The sequence below is a fragment of the Drosophila willistoni genome (assembly GCF_018902025.1).
Source record: "Drosophila willistoni isolate 14030-0811.24 chromosome XL unlocalized genomic scaffold, UCI_dwil_1.1 Seg142, whole genome shotgun sequence".
NCBI lineage: Eukaryota > Metazoa > Arthropoda > Insecta > Diptera > Drosophilidae > Drosophila > Drosophila willistoni.
In genome coordinates this window covers 1,801,780-1,817,904 of record NW_025814053.1, presented here as the reverse complement: position 1 = coordinate 1,817,904, position 16,125 = coordinate 1,801,780, and the positions used below count along the sequence as shown (strand labels likewise).

The 16,125-nt window shown below is 42.3% G+C and overlaps 1 protein-coding gene across 2 annotated transcripts in view; it reads left to right on the top strand.

Moving 5' to 3' along the window:
* LOC6653147 (optomotor-blind protein) overlaps window positions 1–16,125 on the top strand; it is a 59,158-nt gene that overhangs the window by 16,680 nt on the left and 26,353 nt on the right. Inside the window, exons 2-3 of one of the 2 annotated variants that reach the window (XM_023181384.2) lie at window positions 10,632–10,745; window positions 10,924–11,077. In XM_023181384.2, the coding sequence (XP_023037152.1) occupies window positions 10,632–10,745; window positions 10,924–11,077 (268 nt within the window). Of the gene's footprint in view, window positions 1–10,631; window positions 10,746–10,923; window positions 11,087–16,125 lie in introns of both variants that reach the window. The other variant, XM_023181383.2, reaches the window with a different exon arrangement.

The following is a 16,125-nucleotide window of genomic DNA, read 5'->3' as shown; positions in this document are numbered from 1 at the left end:
TCTGCAACCGCAAGAATATGCGTGTATATTGCCCAGAATTCAAGGATCATGTCCTTTTTGCCTTTTTGACAAGCAAAAATATGTCGAGTCCTTGAGCCCATCTGCTAACGCCACCAACTGATGAGACACTCTAGGCACGCAATGCCATATGAAGGAATGGCTCAATGTCAGGACAATCGCAAATCTGCAGTCAAGTGTTCTCATATCAGGAAGTCACAGGAATGAGTTCCATTTGAAAGCTATTATTAAAAGGACTATCCTCTCTTTCCTCTCTTCCATTGTTAATTATAGTTATCAACCTTCGCAACGAAAGTATTCGAAAACTGAACGACTTTGAAGCTAACTCAATTTGGTTTTGAAATATTAATAGATAACTTTTGAAATAATACATATGTATCTATCTATCCATCCAGACTTGACTTTTTCCTCTAGATATTCCCTATGGTGGGCTTATAGTTTGTTTGTTTTTCTTTTAATTAAATTATGCGTCAATTTGTTTGCAGCTCGTTGGTTTTAAGAGAAGGATAGGAAAAGGCGGCGAAAATGGTTAAAAGCTTGCTGGCCAACTATACCCAGGGAGGCTATATGATGGGGCGTATCTTTGGTTTAGCCCTGGCTTCTTTTTAGTCATCGTAGTCGTCGTCGTCGATGTTGTCGATGTTGTCGTTGGTGGTTCTGCCCTTCCATTCGACCCGCCTGTCCTGTCCTGCTGTCAATGTTTGCTTGCCAAAGTGTAAATAATTTATGCGCGCATTTAGGCACTCAAGTTGCCAGAAAGTTGAAAGAAAAGAAAAGAAAAAAGTTAACAAAAATAGTGGCAAAAACAAGCAGCTAAATCAAATACTTAAGAATGAGGCAATGATAAAAATAAAAAACATCTTAAGATGGCGGCACGCGCACTTGATGGAAGTGATGTAATTATGTCAATGAGCTTGAGTTTGATTCAATGAAGCTGAGCGATATCTAAAAATAGTGTGGCTGCATATTTTTTTAAGGTATGCTCCATTCTCTTAATGTCTAAATTATGGTCCAAGATGCCATTAAGGCAAAATTTGTTTGCTTTTGCCCCGAAGATGAGGATCAGAATGAAAGGATGTGCAGATGCATTGAGAGGGAGTGCGAGTCAGACAGAGAGAAAGAGAGAGAAGATTGTCGTCATTATCTCGGTATCAGCATCATTGTTGAATTCATTATGATCTCCGTGAGGGATCACACACTCGCACAGACATCCGTTGAAAGCTATCGACACAACCAACAACTGCGTTGGTGATGATGATGTGCTGGATGCGCGGCTGTAGATGTTGCTGAACGTGGCTGGAGCTAATAACAGTCATCACACACGTCAGACACTCATAAATCCTACTCACTCAACAAGCGAGGCGAAGGCCCTGTGATTCGAACAAGGCTAGGCCAAGGCAGCTTTTAAAAAGACAAACAATCAGATGATTCTAAACGAGCAGCGTTTAAATGTTGTTAACAAGACGCCAAGATGAAGGCCTGCAAATCTCTCTTTTGGCTCTCTCAGGATGTGGCCTGGTCTGGTCTCAAGACCAAGCATTTCTAATGTCCCACACACAGCGCACACCCATCATCATCATCACCATCATCATCACTATGATGATTAACACAACAACATCATCATCATTATCATTATCCACACGAAGAACAAACAGCAACTTGTTCTTCTTCCTACAACAGCAATTCACGACAACATACGAATAGAGGGCCGGGGCTAACTTCCGCCGTGCCGAAGTTTGAATACCCTTTCCAGCTACATGATATAGTGATCGCATTACTTGAACCGAGATATATAAACTCACCTATACACACTTTATATGGTCAGCACACTTCTGACCACAATGAATGTCTCCCTTTCGTAAGGGTATGAATATACGACTCCAATTCCGATTCCCCTACCTGTACCTCTACCTGTATCTGGATATTGGGTCTTGGCAACTCGAGACTCCATTCATGGGTGGTGCAAGAAAAGCAGAATCCTCAACGCATGTTTATATAATTCTTATTTATGATCGAGCAGCGATAAATTCGCGTATTTGCGTTTTGCCTCTTGGCTAGATTCGGTTTGGGGTCGAAGTCAGAGTCAGAGTCGGGGTCGGGGGTCTTGGGTCTCTGATTTTGACTCGACTGCGAATGTGGCTTTTGGGTTTTGTTCGAAAAAAATAAATCAAATCAACACGATTCGCAGAAACTGTGAAACCCTTGATAAGGCCCACAGCCAAGTTCAAGTTGCCGGCAACGGCCAAACTAAAGGTTTTACTTGCTCGTCTTGCAGTTGCCTTCTTTCTCTCTCTCTCTCTCTCTCTCTCTCTCTCTCTCTCTGTTTGTTCCTTGCTTGGCCAACTTGTGGCACCTGTTGCGCATTCGATTCCTTGCTTCTTTTGTGGGTTGTTCTCGTTGAAAGATTAGCAGTAGCAGCCAGATCGCACTTTAAACTCGAACAAATAAACAAACAAACAAACAACAACAACAACAAGAACCACCAACCACATAAAGAGAAAGAAAAAGGGGGAAAAAACAACACAGATTCGGAATTTTGGTTGAAAATTGGTATGAAATATTCTTTCCATTGGCTTTTACGATCGAGTCCATCACAATTCGGTGATGATCATCGGAGCCAATTAAGATTGAATTACTGATGAATTACTTATTTAGTTGGTTTCATTTTCGATTTATGGCATTTTCCATATTTTTTCTCATTAATTGAAATAATACAGAACTTGACTTTCTTCGAAAAATCCCAGTGTTATAAAAGAGCGCTCTCATTGCGATACTTCAATGTAAGCGCCATTTTGTTGGCGTTGCCATATCAAATTAAGTTTAAAGTTGCCAAGCGTTACTTATGTATGTGATAAGTTTCGTTTCCTGTTTTATGGAACTTTTCCTATTTCATTGAGGTTTGACACAAAATGCATTCTCATTCTCCTGCCGCCATTTTGTAAGTTTTGGCGCTGTCAGATTAATGCTGCTCTGTAAAGTAACTCTAAAACTGATCATTTATCCAATTCCCACTCCCATCCATGCACCTTTGATTCACTGTAAAACGTATTGAATCGTTTTTTGTCTGGTTTTTGTTGTCTTGTAACCAAATTATATATGATTTTCATTCGTTAAATTGAAAATTGAATAAAAGAGCAAAAATGAAATAAAAATTGCTGTAGTGTGTATGTGGATATTCTTTTTAATAATGTTTTTGTAGTTGTTTTTGTCATTTTTTCATTTTTTGCTGTTATTGTTATTTGATTATTGTGCGAAAAATCACACAACTCGCACAACAGCTAGCGGCATGCATATTAAACAGTTCCAGTTCAGATCAAAAGAGACACAACCTATCCCTTAGGCCTGGGGGCGGGTGGAAGTGGGGCCATGCAATGGGATGGGTTGTAAAATTATTAATAAATTGCTGTAAATAAGCGACAAGTGGGCATAAATGCACACAAAATCATAAAAAAAGAAACGCACTCACATGCTAAAGGCGTTGATTTCGAAATACCCTGCAATGATGACGATGGTCCAAACAAAATTGTGTCAAATTGCAGAAGATTTTTAGATTTAAATGGATCTTTTTGTTTGTCACACATGACTTTCTTATTCGAGAGATGACATTATGTCGAGCCATCCTCTTGGGACTTGGTATGGACTTCGATATACCCTTCCTTTTCGGCTGCATGGCCCACAGGGTATGTAAACAATAGCAACAACACAAACGAACAAAAGGCTTCAAAGCTGCTTAATGCTTTGCATGCAAACAAGGCAAAAGCATAGCCAGCAGCAGCGGCAGAGGCAGAATTTGCTGCGTTGACGTCGACAGCGACAGCGACAGCGTGACAAGTGTAGAGCGAAATGAGCAAACACACGGCATGTGAAGAAAGCAAAGCAAAGGACTGCGGAGCGGGTGGGACGGGTGGAACGAAGCGGACAGGCAGGCAGACAGATGGGCGGGCCAACACCGACTGACCAGCATAAATGAGAGAAAAAAAATAAAACCAACAATTTTTTTTCCTCTTTTGTTTTTGTTTTTTTAAGCAAAGCAAAGCGCAAAAATACCAACACACACACACACACACACACACACCTAGAATGAGAGAGATACACATACCTACATATGTTGAGAGCGCGCGTGGGTGACAGCTATCTCGCTCTCGCTTAGTCTTGCTGATGAAGCATGCATTAAGTACGAATGAGATAGCATTAACCCAATAAATAAAAATAAAATACAACAACAAGACTTTTGCACGGGGATGTATTTTTGTGGCATTAGAGCGAGAGGGGCAGGGGACATCAATGCAAAAAATTAACAGCGAAAAGGGGATTGGGAGGGGGGAATGGAATATGCATAGGTACATACATATATATGCATATATGAATGTATGAGTCAATTGACCGAAAATGATGGCGACTATACAAATATTTTCTGTGAAAATGGCGAATACACTACTGAGTGTGTGTGTGTGTGTGTGAGCGTTTGCATTCAGGTGTGTGTGTGTGTGTGTGCGCGTGACAGCAGCCGCAATTATGAGCAATTATGACCAAAAAAATATACAACAATATATCAAACAAATACAAAATAAATTCAAGCCAGAAAACGACAACAAAATAAGGAAAATTATTAATCTAACACCAAGTCGCATTTTCTATACTTATTAGCAAGTAAATGATAAGTCTTTTTCCCCACCAAAACAATTTCTATTCATGCGTAGTCTTAAAATTTATTTTTAATAAAGAAAATATATAAAAAAAGAAAATTTTATAAATTATTAAGCAAATTATTTCAGAATATATTAATTCCATGTACACTTTTTGCAAATATTTAACAAATTAAAACTTTTTGGCCAGTTGAAGGTCTCATTTACCTACACAAATGATATACATATACGATATGAATGTCTCTATTAGTTACTATTTCACTGAATAAAATTTCAAATAATAAATTGAGATGGTCGTTTATTAGCTCTATATGTACATATGTACGTCGGATTAATCTATTAATTTCTAGTTAAACAATTTCGCCATAATCTTGAATCTTGAGTCTGTGCTAAAAATTGATAATGTCGTCTCACTTTTTGTTTGTGTTTTCCTTTTTCCTCGTGTGGCTCTCAAGTGACACAACAAATGTCCCATAAATCAAATGTAAAATCGAAACCAAAACTACGAAACTACACAAAGGTCGTCGTTATCAGAGCAAGCAACTGCATTTCAATTCATAACAATTATGTTGGTACAACAAAAAAAATAAATAAATTCCGTCTCAGTTTGTTCTTGATGTTGTTTAATCGCCGAAATAAGAAACCACCAAGAAAAGGGGCCAAAGGGTTGCTCTTGGATGCTGTCTCACTAGACTCTGTTCCCTGGGAGGGGGGTACATGGGACTCCAGACTTTATCAGGCATTGAGTTATGTCACTTGAACCTGCCACTAAACATGATCACTTGGACTGCCTGTTGACAGCAGCGGCGCACACAAATCTTATCTACCGAGGGGCCTTCTGATAAGCGCAATGTTAATATGATGAATATATGTATATACCCCTAGAGAAATGAGAAAGAGAAAAGTAGCGGAGGCCACCTTAGAAGTTTCCCTTTAAGAAAACAGTTTGTTGAATAGACATTCGTGTCGATTCCTTAACTTAAAACTATTTGAAGTGTTACCAAAAGAGAGTATTGCCAAGTTAAAATATTGTTAATTACTCTAGAATTTTGGTTTCGAAGACTTTTGTGCTAGCCCTCGCATATTTCTAATTTCGTTGCTCATTTCATGCGGTCAATTGGAATTAGATGCACAGATTTGATTTATATTACATGCAGCTTGAATTCCCACAGTTAATACAGTATAGAGCAGAGGAGCAGGATATAAAAAAAGCGCCACTCTTCCTGTATGGCATACAAGTGATCGTGTGTGTGTGTGTGTGTGTGTGTGTGTGAGGGGAATAGGTCCCTGTCCATGTCTTTGCCCGTTGACTGTCTTGGGTTGGTTAATGACATGGCCATTCATTTTGGCCTGTGAGATGTGTGGGCGTGTTTTTCTGCCTGCTAACTGACAGTCGAAAAATGCAGAAGAAACGAAACGAAAAGTAAAATAAAATGAAATAAATAAATAAGAGGAACGACGAGCGCCAGGAGAGTGAATGAGCAGGAGGATAAAAGGTAATAGGGAAAGGGAAAGGCAAGGGCATGGTCCAGAGGGCGACAAGGCAGATCCACATGGACGTGGGGCAGTTGTTAGGGCTTCATAAATTGTTTTATTATTATATTTTAGACTTGATATATGGCATATCCATGCTGTCAGTTTATTGGTTTTACTAATTTGGGCTCTTCATCTGGCTTATGGGTAATTAGTATTCCCTGTTTTTTGTGTTGTTCTCCCCTCATCCCTTCGCCTTCTTTCCATCCTTCCTTTTGCAGCTGCCCATCTTTCCCTTTGGCCCCTCCTACGCGAGTGAAGAGACCAAAAGTATTTAAAAGAATTTGTCAAATAAATACATTTTGTTGGTTTTCCCCATCGTTAAGAGTGAAATTTGCATGTAATTGTCATTCAATAAAATTCAAATTAAATTCAACAGACAGATGGTCCTTGATGGTATACTCGACGCAGAGTCCTTAGAGCACTTGACGTACAATTGTTGCATTATTAGCATATTATCACGGGGGTTATTCACTCGACAATTGCACAATTGTCATTGCGATTGCATTATGCATACATACATATGCACCCCATTTGGCAAAAACAGAAATTTAGTTATCGATCGAGTTATCGAAATGCCAAAGATTAGGGCTTTCCCCTCTGCCTAAAAAAACAAATATGAAACACGAAAAAAAAACCCAAAAAAACCCAAAAAACACACACACAAACGACAAAAAACTCGACAACAATTTTGTTGTCACAAAGGAGAACTGTCAACAGCCGTTGTACCTATGTACATATGTATCTCTGCCCCTTCTCCTGCTCCTCCTCCTCCTTCGATTCTCATTCTCTCGAAGAACTTCCTCCTTTTGCGCTACTTTGATACTTTCTTCTTCTTCTTTTCATCGTCGTCGTCGATGTCGTCGTTTCTCTCGCTCACTGTTTGTTCCCAAAAAAAAAAGAAGAAAAAAAAAATAACTGCAGGTGCTACTTTAATCCCCACGCTTGTTGACAAACTGATGACTGCGTCGCCACCGCCAGCGACCACTACACAATCGCGTTTTGCAAGGTCCGGGCACATGGGCAAACGTCGGGCTCTTTTGTCATCATCCATTGTCTGCTTCTTCTTCTTTACTTTTGCTTGTATGTTTAGTCTTCAAAAACGGGGCCCTACTCCAACTCATCACCATCTCCATCTCCATCTCCGTCTCCGCCTCCGGTCTTTGTCGTCAGCTGTTGACGTAGCGCAGTTTAGTTGGTTTTTTTTTTTTTGGTTGTGTGTGCAAGCATCTTTTTGTTTTGGGCTGCTGCCGTTTGATTGACTATCAGATAATGCATTGACGCTTCTATGGCAGGTTCCCGGTTCCCAAAAACCAATAGCCCCGTATCGCCCTCGCCCTCGCTCCCTCACTCACTCACTCACTCTACAACTGACCATTGAAAAGGAAAGAAAAGAAAAAGGGCGCACAGGTGCGTTAATAGACGCCGTTTAGCTGATAGCAATCCAGACGCGAATGACTCTGTTGACAAGCCGGAACACAGCTGCGCTTTAAAGGTTTTTTGCTTTCTGTTTTTACAGATATCGATGATAAATTACCCCTCCGATCTGCGATCTTCTATCTCCCATAAATGAATCAGCGACTGCAAGTGACTTCACAACATTTGTGACGCTTACTTATCTATTCATAATAAGCATCGTTTTGGTCATGATTTTGGTTATTTCTTTCTCTTGCTACGCTTCGTTATGAATTTCTGTTCAGTTCCCCTTTATGTGCTCCTTTTCTGGTCTCTTGCTTTTTCGTTTCTGTGGCCAATTACAACTCAATTGGTAAACATTTCATTTCATTACCAAGGCGAAAAGAAAAGCAAAAAAAAAAAACAAGAACAGGGCCAGGCTAATTGATTAGCCATTAACCCCAATGGGCTGACGATGACGATGCTAAGGACAAAGCAGCGACTACGGCGACACCTTTACACACACACACACACACACTGAAAGGCACACGCACTTTGTGGCAGCGCCTCGGCTTTAATTAGGCTTAAATATGGGGTACCAGGGTTACCAAAAGTCTCTCTTTCATTCCAAGTAGCCTGGCCCAAACACTTTCAAGCCACATTAACAGCTCGTTGTTGTGTGTTGTTTGTTATTGCTCAGGCAATAAAAACTCCTCAGTGCAAAAGAGAGAGACAAAAGAAAGAAGTCAGAAATTGAATTGGCTATAATGTGTGGGCCCTTCGACTAGTGTTTACTAAAAAAAGAAAACAGCAACAGCAACAGCAACAGCAGAGAGAGAGAGAACAAAAAACAAACAACTTTGGTCAAAAGGTGCAAGTTTTACACGTAACGATTTGCACGACGAAACTCTCAATCTCCATCTCCTGGAACACAGCCAGGAGCAGCAGCAACACCACCACCATCCGCTCCACCACCACCACCACCACCACCACCACCACTGTCCGTATAACCACCGGCAGCAGCAGCCGCTCAACCTCAACCTCATACACAAACGAGAGCAAATCGTTTTGTTGTCCGAAGAGTCAGTCTTTCGTTCGTTGGCGCAGTCGCAACAAGATTCTCTTAGCGTGTGTGGTGGGCCCCCAAACGCCGGGGCATCGAGGCACCCAAACACCGGGGACCTGGCTCCAGTTGGCTTGGGGCTATGGCGCGACTTGGCCTGGACTGGACTGGCCTGGCCTGGCCGAAACCGAACTGAACTAAGCTGAGCTGAGCCTGAACTGAACTGCTATGCGAGGCGAGGCGAGGCGATGCTCAGGCCAGCCGCCTGGCCATAACAAGCTGCCAACAACTGGCGCCAAGTGCTCAATAATGTTAACGAGCTATTCAGTTAAGACAACAACAACAGCAGCAGCAACAACCCAAGGCAGACGTGCCTGGCTCGCTCGCTTCCCCGCAAATAAAAAATAATTTGCAGTCAAAAAAAAAGCAACCAAGAAAAACCCAAGGCAAGCCCCAAAACAAGAGGAGGAGGGGGAAATGCTCTGACTTCTTCTCCTTCTTCTCTAAATAGAAACATCCTCGGACGAAGAGTCCCGCCAGCCAGTCCGTCAGTGAGTCGGTTAGTCCATTTGTCCGTTCGTCAGGTCCGTCAGACATCACTCAGTCTTGTTAGGCACTGTTTGTCCCTCCTCTTTCATCTCCTTCTCCTTTTGCTTCTTCTCCACCTTCATTTTTGTGTTTTTGTTGGTTTTTATCAAAAATGCAGTCGCAGCTGATGATGATCTGTGAACATGAACAAGACGTTCGTTAAATTTGATTCATGAGGCCCAGGCTGAGGCTGAGGCTTGGGCTCAGGCGCAGGCGCTGGACTTGACGATGGAGGCGCAGTCGCAGCGATTGAGTGATTGCTACTTAAAGTTATAATTTTCATATTTGTGTATATATATATATGTGTGTGTGTGTGTGTGTGTGAGTGAGAGAGGTAGAAAGACAGATCAGGATGGAGTAGGGAAGGGAGTAAAAAGAATTTCATATATTGAGGGTGAGGCACTTTTTGGGTGGGTACACTTAAAGAAAAGAAATCATTTTTACTACCGAATCTTCTCCATGAACAGAATTATTTATTATCAATGGAATGGATTTTCCTTTACATAAATTATTAACGAATGCAAACAAGGTTTAAGTCGTCGTTGGTGATTTTCCCCCCGATTTTTTTCTTTAAGTGCATTTTATAACTGGTCCATCATCGGTCTTGGTTGTTCCTCGTCTTCGTCGTCGACATCGTCTTGGTTGTCTGTGTTGTAGGTCGTCGCATGTGTGTTCCACACGGAGCTCTGGGGTCCCATGTAATTTTCGAGTTTGCACATTGCCACCAACATGGCCAGAAAGCATGGATGGACTAAGGCTAATCAAGACTCAAGACTGAAGACTCGCCTCGACTCTTTTACCATCGACTCGACCATCAGGGCCAATTTGAATTCGAGTCGAGGCAAGACGAGCCAAGTCAGTCCAGGCCAGGCCGAAACAATTTGAGGCTTGGCGCCACTTGATAACCTGGCCCCGACTCGTCCAAGTCCAAGTCGAGGCGATTTGGGGTTTTGTTTGCTTTAGTTCCACACTCTCTCGAACTGATAATGATGATGATGATGATTGTGGCGACTCAAACTCAACTCACTCTCCACCCATCGTCTTACTGGTGGGCCCCTGAGAACCATGCTCCATGCGCCCTCTCTCTGTCCCACCGCAGCCATCCAGAGTCTCAATCTCAATCTTAACCTCAGGCTTTAAGCTTAACCAACAACAAGAACAACAACAACAACTACTACAACAAAAACACAGAACAAAACGGAACCCAGAATAAGCAAAGGCGAAGCGAGTTGCAGTGTTTAGGCTTTATGTTGTGCTGATTAATGTTTTATTTGATTACCAAAGCAAAATGACTTGTGCCCCATCCCCCCGATTGCCTCTCATACCACCACATTTGTATTCACTCAGTCACTAACTCATCCGTTTTTCTGGCTCTTTCTCCTCTGCAGACAAATGTTTCCGCAAATGAAATTTCGTGTTTCGGGACTGGATGCCAAGGCTAAATACATACTGCTACTGGACATCGTTGCGGCGGATGATTATCGTTATAAATTTCATAATAGGTAAGCATAAGGATAAGCGATCCCAGGATGAGAAAGATGGGGTCGAATGGAATGTGTATTTTGTGTTTGGGTGGCATTTCCATTCCATCTCATTCCCGCATTCCCTTCTCCCTCCGCTCTTTCATTCTAGTTCTTATCATTTGTTTGTTTTGTTAAAATAAATTTCTCTTATTTACAGTCGTTGGATGGTCGCTGGTAAAGCGGATCCTGAAATGCCAAAACGCATGTATATTCATCCAGATTCACCCACAACGGGTGAGCAATGGATGCAAAAAGTTGTTTCATTTCACAAATTAAAATTGACCAACAATATTAGTGATAAACATGGATTTGTAAGTACTGTACGTCTTCTTTGTTTACCGCATTAGATATTTAAGTTATCTACCTACATACGTGACCATCTTCATGCAAGATGCTGCCCCATTACCCATTTATATATCCATATCTGTGATTTCTATTTCTTTTCGTCGGCAAAAAGTGAATGACCGAATCCAAAACTTGCACTACAGACAAACTTTAGACTTCCTCCAGAAAGGCTTCAAGAGATTTTTCTTCTCTGCATGTAACTGCGAATTAGATCTATATCATATCAGTCGATCAGTCGATCACACGGGAAAAAGATGCGTCATTAAGTGACGCCAACACTCGGATGTGGTGCCATGGGCCCGTGCTCATTTACGGTCTATTTGTAATCTGTCTAGGAACGGAGACGGCGATAAAGAGGATCGGATCTAGAGTCGTTATCAATATAAATTTGCGTACCATCATGGATCCCGGTGCTGCACTTTGAAGTGCTGCAATGAAGCGCGTCTGCGCTTATCTAAAAATTTCTCACACGAACTCTGGATGAAACCCACCAACCCACCACCAACTCACTCACTCCTCTTGGAGGAGGAAACGACGACAACTTTCTCATTCTCTTGTGGAATGATCGGCGGGGGCGCCAAAGCAAATTGGCGGCATTGGCTTTTAATTTTAATTTTTTCCTTTGCTGTTTGCTTGGACTCTTGTTGGGGGTTTTCGTTTGGATTTTGTGCCTAGTTCTTCTTCTTGTTCTTCTTCTTGTCTCTAGTTAGTCTCTTTTTGGTCTTCTTTAGCCGAACACACACACTTTGTAGTTTTGCCGACGCCGATCGCGTAAATTTCATCAACTGCTGGGCAAAAATTTTCATTTTATTGATCGGCACCGGCTGAGAGTCAACGGCGGCGGTGAGTGGTGAGTGGCGAGTGGCAAGCGGCAAACGACGAGCGATTGTGCCACCCGTGGTTCTTCTGCCCAGTGCCTGCGCCTCGTTTGCCTACGATGATAATGGCGTCGACGCTGGCGGGCGCCATGCAGTTGTTTTTGTTGTTGCTGTTTTTTCTCCTCTTATATTACTTTTTTTTCTTTTAATATATGTATATGTGTATATATATTTTTGTCATGTCTGTGCTCCGCCTTTTCCTCGCTTTTTTTTTTTTTTTGTTGTTTTTAGTGTTTTCTGTTTCTGTTTCTTCCTTCCCTCTTGTATTTTTGCATGCCAAGTCATAAATCGCACAATGAACAAGCCGAAACGCCGACGACATTGGCGACTTTGAGTTCGACTTGGTGGCATAAAGGGTTCTTCCATTCTTTCTCTCTCTGTCTCTCTCTCTCTCTCTCTCTCTCTCTCTCTCTCTCCCTCTTTCTTGTACTGAACAGTGCGTGGGCCTCTGCTAAGTAGCCTGTGTTGGCCATTAATTTTGCTTTAGTTCAAACGCCGCATGCCGCCGCCTCGTCATATACTTGCTACAGAAAAGGCAAGGAAAGCTCTGCGTGTGTTCCAGGATTGAATTGGAAATGAAAACGGATTCGGAATCGGAATCGGAATCAGTATATTATTCGGTTATAGGAGTTTAAAAATTGGGCTAACTTATTGTTTGTTGTTTTTGGTTTCGTCTTTAACTAACTACAAAATGGATAACCCATTCTTCGAATAGTTGAGTGTCAGCTGCTCTCGTTCTCAGTGTTCCATCGTTCATCGCATGATAAAGCTAGCGACTATATAGCCAACACGATGACCAAGTCCTATAATTTAACACTTTTTTGCGGTCTAGCGTGGTGGCACATGCGGGTGCGATTACGGGTCTGGAGGGTTCACATTTGGTCAGGTGCCAGGTGACGACTTCGGTCGCTGGCTGCGTGTCAAAACAACAACAGAGAGTCGTCGGGGTCGGTTACGGGGTCAGTGTCGGTGTCGGGGTTGGCGTCGGGGTTTGGGTTTGGGGCCCAATAATTTCAAATCGTCGGTAAGTGTACGTGTTTACGTACATTGAAATGCACTTAAGGTCAAATGCAAAAACGGAAAAACGAAGTGAACAAAAAAATGCGCTCAATTTTGAACGGCCCATTCTTCTATTTTTGGACTCAACATAAGACTTGGTGTATTTTTCTTTTGTCCGTGTATTATTTCATTCCCATTTTCTTTTTGTTTTTTTTCCCCTGGTTGTATAAGTATCTGTGCGTGTTTGTCGGCCATGTTGCGGTCGGGCTGAGCAATCAACCCCGTTGGTTCAAAGGGTGGGTACACACACACACTCCTGGGGCGAATGAAAAAGAGAGAGAGAGAGAGAGACACACACACACATGAGGCAAGGACTAAAAGAGATAGGGAATTGGTGGTAGGTGTCGCCTTAATGCGTTTAATTGTTGAAGCTAAGCAAAAAGCTTTGCCAATTAGCAAAAGACTTCCCAAAAGCGAACAAAAAATCCCCTTGAACCCCCATTTCACACTCCCCGCCCCGATCGTCCCTTAACCGCCCCACTAGTCCTTTGTATAACCTCATTTGACTCAATTCTACTTCACAAATGCCCCATTCAGTGAAGCGTTTTCTCAAGTACCGGGCAACGCGGTAAATATAAATGGAAATGTGCCAAAAGGGGCATGGACATAAAGGGCCTGGGCCTGGGTCTGAGTCTGGCTCTGGACCAAGGACTGGGGGAGATTGGGAATTGAGGTATGCTTGCCATTAGTTTCATCATAGTTCTAAAGCATAGCCGCATAGTTGGCCATCTTCTCGCCATCGTTGTCGTCAACGTCGTTATCCTGTGAGCATTCAGGCATGCCAAGTGGTCCTTGTCGCCGTCATCGTCATCGTCCTCGTCCTCGTCCTCGTCGTCGTCGTCATCGCCATTGCCATCGTTGCTGACGCCCTTCTTGCATGGCAGACGAAGCGCAAAAAATTTATCACAGCCAAGTTGATAGACAACTAAACTAAAGTGAAGTGGAGTTCCATTTCCGGACACATGGGCACATAGCACATTTAAACGCAAATCAAATTAATTGAAGCTCACATATCCTGACATGGGCGGTTTTTTTTTCGGTTTCTGTATACCCTTTTTTGCCCCGCTGGTTCTCATCCTTCTTCTAGTCTGAGCATCCGTTTCTCTTGTGGTTTTTCTTGAAACAATTCGATTAGAAAATCAAAGGCGGCGGCCCGTTATACACTAGTGTGTGTGTGTGCGTCAGTGTGTGCTGGGATATGGCCAATTTGTCTGTCATAGCCAGGCAAACTCGCTGTCTGACTGACTGGCAGGCAGGCAGGCAGGTAGTTAGGTGTTGCTCAAAAACACAATTTGAAAAGGCTCTTTTGAAGTCGTCTTGGCTCGTGGATTGGAAAACATCCACATTCATTCACATACAGGACAAAGACAAAAGATATAACCGGAACCAAACTAAACCCAAACGGATCATATCTAATAGATACATACCTTCTCAATTAAATGGGATATAAGCCCATTGAAAGGCCCATTGACTGACTGTCATTAGGTCTCTTTTAAGATGAACTTTTTGTTTTTTGGTTTTGTGTTAATCTCTCTCGCTCTCTCTCTCTCTCTGCATAATTATTGAAAAAACGAATTGTTGGCCATAGGGTAGCTTCTTGCCTAATTTGTTTTTGCACAAAAGGACTCTAGGAGAAATCTATCCATATCAATGGCTGCCTCAATTCAAAGGCAACCAACCAACCAACCCTCGGGGTTAAGCTAAGCTATTAATGACTGTGCTACCTTCATTGCTCCTGGTTCCTTGGTTCACTTCGGTTCGGTTCGGTGCGGTTCGCAGCAAATGTCCATCCCATAAATGTCTGATTTCTTATCTAATGCCTAATGCCATCAATTGCGGCACTGCGGCTCACTTATCGCTGACTATATCATGACGAGGCAGAGGCACACACGCACCCCACGTACAGGACCAGTTGATGGTCCCAACACAACAGCCGGAGTGCAAAAGGGTATAATAAATATTCCCGCTAGAGCTATCAGTTGCAATCATTTTTTGCCTCTTCTTGTTATCGATGGGTTGGATAGTTAAGCGCATCCTTTTTGACTGTTCTATCGAATGAAGAAAAAAGCAACAGCCGGGAATACATCTGTCAGGCTGTCTCTCTTTCTCCCTCTCTCTCTCTCTCTGACCACTGAACTTTAGTTAGTTAGTACATTCGCCTATTCTTATCGAAAAGGGGCAACCAAGAATTCCTCAGTTCTTAAGAGGGGGAGAGAACAGTAAGTGTCAGCCTCAATTGTGTACAGCTTGCTACAAGTAGATAAAACTCAACTCAACTCGACTCTACCCTTTGACCTAAGGACATCTGTCAAATACACACACACACACACACACACATTTGTTGGTGAGTATATATTAGTTTGATAGTATTTGCATATTTTGGTGCCTAGATTGAAGTTCTCGTGACCAGTGGCACTTAGTCGGTCGGTCAACCCTGTGTATTTTGTTCTCAGCTTTCGGGCCCAAATGTGTCAACTAAAAAAATAACTTGGCCAAAAATACATGCACATACCATATACATACATACATACTTCGGGTTCGTGCCAAAAAGCTGAACATTTAGTTTTTGCGCTTGATTTTAATTTTCGGTCAGTTGTGTGTTTTTTCTTCTCTTATTTTTTTGTTTTTTTTTTTTGTTTTTGGGTAGAAGGTCGTTCCGACAGCCAGCCAGTCAGTCGGCCAGTTGGGAGGGGCGTTGAAACTAATTAACATATTTAATGTTTTTGGCACGTTTAGTTTTCGACTGACTATCCCTGGACTCTCAGGGTCCAACCCTGGCATTAGCCCTTCTCACTACAGTATGTACCTACTCTATGTTGTATGTATATACATATTAGGCTAGTTAAAATCTAATAAAAACCTGAGCATGCCTCATAAATTTCCAGCGCTAAAAGTCGCTGCGGTGTTGGAGGGGTGAGGATTGAGGGTGCGAGAGATGGTTGGGTGGTTGGTTCTTTGGTGGTTTAACCACCTAATGGCGAACGCGCTTTTATGTTAAATTAAATCGAGGATATGCTTCTCTTTTACTCTCCCACTCCAATGCCCCCCGCCCTTGCGGGGGGTGGGTGGCACATTTT